Source organism: Raphanus sativus, unplaced genomic scaffold (genome assembly GCF_000801105.2).
Source record: "Raphanus sativus cultivar WK10039 unplaced genomic scaffold, ASM80110v3 Scaffold3412, whole genome shotgun sequence".
Lineage (NCBI taxonomy): Eukaryota > Viridiplantae > Streptophyta > Magnoliopsida > Brassicales > Brassicaceae > Raphanus > Raphanus sativus.
This window is the reverse complement of record NW_026618718.1, coordinates 1-7,409: the sequence shown is the minus strand read 5'-3', so window position 1 is coordinate 7,409 and position 7,409 is coordinate 1. Positions and strand designations below refer to the sequence as shown.

General features: G+C 38.6%; 1 protein-coding gene and 1 pseudogene across 1 annotated transcript; one reads left to right on the top strand and one right to left on the bottom strand.

Moving 5' to 3' along the window:
• The first annotated feature begins 1,159 nt into the window (after positions 1-1,159).
• LOC130506565 (hexokinase-3-like) lies at positions 1,160-3,369 on the top strand (annotated as a pseudogene).
• Positions 3,370-3,678: 309 nt separating this feature from the next.
• LOC130494482 (vacuolar protein sorting-associated protein 53 A-like) lies at positions 3,679-7,404 on the bottom strand (the record flags this gene model as incomplete). Its single annotated transcript, XM_057001238.1, has 11 exons — positions 3,679-4,113; positions 4,274-4,438; positions 4,589-4,651; positions 5,033-5,110; positions 5,338-5,431; positions 5,520-5,653; positions 5,732-5,809; positions 6,273-6,338; positions 6,426-6,533; positions 6,823-6,900; positions 7,342-7,404. Coding segments are annotated over 11 exons (1,230 nt in total), but the record flags the coding sequence as incomplete, so codon positions are not given.
• Positions 7,405-7,409: the final 5 nt, after the last annotated feature.

Here is a 7,409-nt window from a genome sequence, read left to right as displayed (position 1 = left end):
ATTGATTGTGGCCTAAACAGATTGAGAGTATGTTGGATCTGTTGACGAAGGCCTCCGACAAAGCGCATTGTCAGTTGTTCCTCTGTATCCCGAAGTTCAACGCGGTTAATCATCTTAAAAAAATCTGTTGCATAATCGTCGACAGAACGAGGTCCTTGCCGCAGGTTTTGTAGTTTCTGAAACATTAGTTGCTCATGATTGCAGGGAAGAAAATTTTTCTGCATCTCCTGTTTAAGCTTGTTCCATGTTGTGATTTTATCTTTTCCTAACCGTGCTCTTGTCGTTTTTACTTGAGACCACCAAGCTGCTGCCCGATCACGAAAGCGTATGGCGATCAAAGGTACACAACGGTGTAAAGGAACCTCCTTAAACTCGAGAATTTCCTCCACTGTCACGAACCAATCTAACAGTTCTTCAGCATTCGTGGATCTTTTGAATTCTGGAATTTCGAGTTTGAAACTGGATTTCCAAGAAGAGTCAGGAAATTCATCGTCTGAATCAGAGTTGTTATTGTTATGGTGGCGTCTTTGTCGTTGCGTGCGAAGAGGGGCAAAAGGGTTGTCATCTTCATCGTCAGACTCTGCTTGTTGTGACAGCTGATCATTACGGCGAATGTGAGTTGCAGGCGCGGCGTGTTGCGTTGTCAAGGAGGCTACTGCAGCGGTTAAGGTCGCGATTTGTTGCTGTAACTCAGTAATGGATTGTTGGGTAGCTGGGGTATCGTCATCAACGAGTTGTTGAGAACGTGTCTTGCGAACCATTGTCGTGGTTGAGAAGGTTTTCGGAGCATAGCAAAATTCTGATACCAACTTGGCGCAGCGTACGAATGGGTGAACGGTCGATCTAAGAGTTTTGGGGTTCTTCGAGACCTGTTCTTGGATCGATTAAAGGTTTCTTTCGATAGCTCTTTGAGACCAACTTCTTGAGAGACGAATTTAATCAAGTCACACAAGGTATAAAGCGTAGAAGCTAGTTTATTATTAATCAAAGTGTGTCTCAAACAAAACATCAAGACTCGTTTATATAACACCTCCCGTCGATAAACTCTAAGGGATTTAGGAAACTAAATACTAAAAAGATAATGACAAGAAAGCATCATTATCTACAACACAAAACATAATTATAAAAGCCTTAGGATTTGAATTCATATGACGTTGTTATGTTGGCGCCAAAGTGAGAGATGCTGCTGCATCATATCCACTAGATTTGCGAGTGTTCAATGCAAATGCACTAGTTTCCTCATATTTTTTGTAGCCACTGGATTCTCTTTTTCAGTGACTACTTTTTTACACTTGCAGGACGGAGAAAGGAACTTATTACGCACTTCACCTTGGAGGCACTTACTTTAGGATTTTAAGGATTCATCTGGGTGGTGAAAGGTCATTTCTTGATGTTCAAGATGTTGAACGACACCCTATACCTACCCATTTGATGAATAGCACCAGCGAGGTGGTGACACTCTTCACTTTCTTTTTATAATTTCTCACCAGTCTTTTTGCTTTTGCTATTATATAATGTAAAGTTGCTGTTATTCTTTGATTGCAGGTTCTTTTCAACTTTCTCGCCTTTTCATTGGAAAGGTTTATCCAAAAAGAAGGAACGAATCTAACTCACGATTAGGTGTTAAAAGAGAACTTGCGTTTACGTTTTCTTTCCCTGTCAAGCATACTACTATATCTTCCGGAGTGCTAATCAAATGGACCAAAGGCTTTGAGATTAGTGAAATGGTTAGTAAGATGATACACTTAACATTTCTTTTCAGATTCTCCGCAGCCGTGGCTTGGTTTTCAGATCTTGTTGTGAGTCTTGGAATTGAATTATTTATTGAGTGGATTACCTTAAGTAAATCTTAACTGTTAGGCATGTTATGATTTTGTGATAAAAAAAAAATGTAATCCATCGATCTCTTGGTATATGGTGGGAGTTTGACTTGTGCAAATTTTAAAGTTATTTTTTTTACATAACTGTTGTTTTAGGTGGGAGAAGACATAGGTGAATGTCTACAAGGAGCGCTGAACAGAAAAGGCCTTGATATCCACGTTGCAGCTCTTGTAAGTTCCCCCTTTTTTAGAATTACTGTGATATCTTAGCTAACTATTAGAAAAATATTGTATGTTAGAAAAAATGATGCTTTGTAAATATTTATTTCATCTTTTGAGCAGGTAAACGATACTGTTGGAGCTCTGTCACTTGGATATTACCATGATCCAGATACGGTAGTTGCGGTTGTGTTCGGAACAGGTAGTAATGCGTGTTACTTGGAACGAACAGACGCCATAATCAAGTGTCAGGGTCTGCTCACAGCTTCTGGAAGCATGGTACTAATGGTCTATTATTAAAAAAAAAAAAAAAGAAGCTATCATTGCTTTATATTCCTCAAGAGGAAGAAATGTTTTCTTATATGTTTCAGGTGGTTAATATGGAGTGGAGAAATTTTTGGTTCTCACATCTGCCTAGAACTACCTATGACATGGACTTGGATGCAGAGAGTTCAAACCCAAACGATATGGTAGTCATCTTTGCTTATCCATTGCCATCATAAGTGAACAAGCAGTGAGATGTAAAATATCTTTTGGGTTTCTTTTATATATGTATATAGGGATTTGAGAAGATGATAGCTGGACTGTATCTGGGTGACATTGTTCGTAGAGTGATTCATCGCATGTCACAACAATCTGATATCTTTTGACCCTCTGAGCCTTACGTTCTAAGGTGTATCTATATATATATCTTCTTGCTGGAAAGCTGATTCTTAATGCTCTTAACAACCAACATTGTATACATCAATCTCTCAGAACAAAGTCAGTCTCAGCTATGCATGAAGACGACACACCCGAGTTACAAGAAGTAGCAAGAATCTTGAAAGACTTAGGGGTGAGTTAAAAAAAGAAAGCTCATCTGCTGTTGTAACTTGAAAGGTTAAAAACGAAGTCAAGAAGCTTTTCACTTACATATAACCTGAACCAAACAGGTATCATATGTTGTACCATTGAAGGTGAGAAAGCTCGTGGTGACACGAAGCGAATGAGTGACACATTCAATGTGTTTTTGGTGCAGTATCATTTTATGTGAGAAGATGATAATCAAAAGCTTTTGAAGGAATCATGCACTAGAAGAGGCTTGTAGCCTTTTCAACCATCTTCCTATACTCTGCACAGGGAAACAAAAGGAGACCTTAAGAAACTGATAATGGAGGAGAGGAACTCTGAAGATGGAATGTGAAACCTGCATTTTCTTGTTTCTTACCCTCTTGGTTGTATTTTCTATGTTTATATTATCGTTGTCGATTTTGTTTCATTTGACAATTTAACTTTGATTAATAAGCTAGTTCAGACAGTTAATTAGTATTAGTAATTTTTTTTATTGGTATTGGTAATACAAATTAAGTACTTTGATGAAGTGTTTTCTCCATATATATTTGCCAGAACTAAGTTTTTTTTCAGACTATTTAAATTTCTGGGAATGTTTGATACAATTTTTTTTTATTTTGAGACGGTTACTTTAAGATACTAGTTACCTACTCAGAAATTTTCAGAAAGAAAATATAGATAAATGTGAACACGATGCTTCAAAAATAGAACGTATCTAGTGTTCCAGCCTCGAATTCGAGTTCATTATCAGATCCTGACAATTTTACGCACTTCACAGGCCATTTCATATAAAATGGAAATCATAATCTTGATGCAACACTATGACATAAGAGGCGAATGCCAAAGAAGTGGTAATTGGAAGTTGCATTATTATACAAGAAACGAAAAGGCCTGATTCATATTCAGAGGTTGAGATTGAGTTCGAAAAAAAAAAAAAAAATCAGGCGTTGAAGAGTCTCCTTAAAGGTCCATCTTTGCGGTCTTTGGCAGCTTCAGTAAGTGCAATGAACTTCTTAAAGCCAGTGGTTGCTGCTCCTCTGCCAAGAGCCGCTGCTCTCGTCAACACATCCTCGCTGTTTGCTATGAACCCAGCTGCTGTAGCCGGATTAGTGATTGCCAGCGGCAGTGCAGGTGGGGTTGGAACCGGTTGTGGCATTGCCGCTGAGACAGAGGCCTGTGTGAACCCTGGACCATGCTTGTTGAAATCGTCAAGTATGCTCTGCTGATCAGCTTTCTTAAGACCCTGCATCAACACCACAAAACGGTTCATAGTTAGTTTCCTGATATACCGTTTGGTGCCATGATCCTCCACACACATCTAATAGATGATACTCTGACTTCAGGCTGAATGGGATTTGAGAGAATCTGAGTAACTGAAATGGATTAAGAAAAGACAAAACCACCTTAAGTTCTAAGATGCGCTGAAACTCCATGGGAGTTCCTTCTGGAAAGAGTGCACGGTAAGTGTCTGCCACCGAATCGATTGGGGATAGTATGACCTTAAGAAGTGCTTCAGCTCTGCTCATTTCACGGCTCACAAATTTAGAGTAGCTGGCAGCAGTTGAAGTCTGCAGTGACATCACAAACTTACAGATTTAAAAGGGCTAAATTGGTTTATACAACTAGCTTGCTCAGATAACAGCAATCAAATTTTCTAGATACAGAGTCACCAGCAGAGGCAGATATACATTAAATTGGTAATCATGAGATAAGCTAACCTGTCTGGCAAGTGAAGGAATTTCTAGAAGAATCGTCTTCATGGCTTGCGTATCTAGTAACATCTGTGAAGCCAAAAAAAAAAAAACAAAAACAGACAATTCATCTTTCAACTCTTAACAGATGTAAACGAAGGGTCAGATGATACATAACATGTGAGAGGGATCTCATGCAGCTATAACTCTCAAAGCATGAAAAATATTATTCCTACACTGAATGCTCCAACAGTACTAGTACTGAAGGAAATGAATTGAACAAAAGCAGAGAAGACAAAAGAGGAGGTGTAAAACCAAACTGAGTTTGGCACTAAGTCTCTGTGATTTACCTGATAAACTAGGTATAGCGATTTTCACATTGATTTTAGCCAACTCATTGACTACTAAGAGATTTTACGACGGAAAGAATTAGAGTCATGCATATGGAGGATATACGGCACGAAAACGGACCTGTTGAGCTCCAGCTTCGGATAGTTGCTTGCATCTGAAAATATTAGCATAAAACCGTGGTCCAAGGGATGATGCCAGCTGCATCAAGTTGGTCAAGTCTTAATACCTTTGAATTGTTATTGTCAACAGCTTCGGGGTATCACAGTTCCAATTTTAGTAGAGACTATTTGATTGAAGTATGTTTTGATAAATGAAGTAGAATCAAAAAGCCTGTTTTCTATTCTACTCAACGTAATATAAATTTATCGCAGGTCCTAATAAAATAGTATGACGAGTATTTATCACAACAGTATAAATAGTGTTACCTTGTCGAGGAAAAATTGGAAGTAAACTGGTGTTAGATGGTTCCCGAGGACAGGAATGCTGCCGCTAAGAATTGTATTTATTCCATTCACATACCTAAAAGAATATGCAAGTTTGTTTAGGCTCTGGTCATATGGGCATCAAAACCAATAGAAAGCTTTTGAAGTCCCAGATAGCTCTTTACCCAGACTGGTCACCCACACTGTCAAGTGTCCCCCATGGAACACGTGTCATCGCTGCCATTTCTGCGTCAAATTTAGTTTCGATTCCAAGGACCAGCGTGACCAATGATCTCGTTATGACGGCGGAAAATTCATCCTGCACAGCAACGCTGCTTGAGAATAATCTAAAATAAGTAATATCAGGGGAAAAAAATATGTCAGTTGTAATCAGTACCTGGACCTCTGACATGTCTACAACGTCAACATAGTGCGGGTCAACAATTTCTGATACTTTTTCTGCCAATTCACCACACTGCGAGACAGATAGCAAATAATCCTTGAGAAGTCACACATTGATGTTCGGTAATCGAAACTTTTAGACAAAATCCTAATGACATGGTCACACATCTTGTATTCCGGAACAACATAACAATTCGCATTCCATTTTTTATACAGAAGCAGCAGAAAATATATTTGAAACAGAAAATATATTTGAAAATGTACCGCATGAGCAGCACAGATATTTAGAAAAATTGCAAACAAATAACTTGGAGGTGTAAGACCCATGACAGTTTCTTCGAACTTTATTTGAAGACTAATAAATTACGAATGGTCACTCTACATAACTGGCTTGAAATCAGAATGAAACCATATGATACAACCCCAGTTAACCAGTCCCAACAGGCTACACATAGTTGTCACGTATATGCTGCATGCTGAGAGTGCTGAAAGTGAAAGAGGTAAGAAAAAACAGAAAAATATACAAAAGAACTTACGGTTTTGTGGCAATACTCGGAAGAATTAACTATGTGACATATCACCCTTTCATCTCTGTCCGAGACCTGCAAGATGAAAATAAAGTGATGAAATATGTGGAAAAGCACACATGGGATGATGGGAAACAAGAAGAAGGCAGATATGCTAAGCACCTTTATCTGTCCGTCCATGCCTGTGGCTGCAGCAACGATACCGGTGCCTCCTTTTGGGAGCTTAAGAAATAGCTTCGTAGCATATGCCTTAAGAACTCGTTGAAAGACCTGTAAAGAGGGGACCCTTTGAAAAGAAGGAAGTCGAAATCTCCATCGATCTAATAAGGAATCGTGTACTAAAGCATATAAATTGGATTGCACACACTATTAAAGAAAAGAGCACAACTGTATACGCCCTCCCTTGTTGAAACCTAGGCGGCAAAGTTGATCTAACTACCAAATGTTTCTCCAAATAAAATTCTGATACTCCACAAACAACGTTGGTTATCAGACAAGTCAAGGCATTGCTCAAATATCAGTACATATATAAAACCCATTGAGCGAATGAGAAATATACCTTGAACAAATTGAATAAAGTCTGGTTCTTACTGAGAACACTGCACCGTTTCAAGCTCTTCTTTATATCGGTAAACAACTGCATACAAGGCAACAGTAAACTACGGAACAAAACTAAATTTGTATGGCTACAGGAGACAAGATATAATGTGACAGACACGGATTGCATAGGAATGTTATCAGGTTTTCACCAGTTCATCGACTAATATCAATAGCCACTATGCACAAAATACTTTGCAGAGTTTAAACTGAGTATAATATCCAGTTTTACAGAGAAAACTTTTCCCACTAACTACTCAAACATCATCTGAACATGACCAGAGATTTCTGCCCAGCTCAATGGATAACGGCTGAATTGTAGACTCTATGTTTCAAGCAGTGATATCATCTAAAGAAAATCAAACTGCCCATAGTGAAAGTCGTGAACCAGTTAATACATTGGCTCACGATGTAAATCTCTGTCAAAGTTGACACGCTTCTCAAATAACTCTACTTAAAAGAGGCTTGCATAGGTATTCACCTGGGTGCTGCTATGTAGAACATTATTTTGACTTCCATATTCAATACCCCATGTTTCCTCCTGATAGA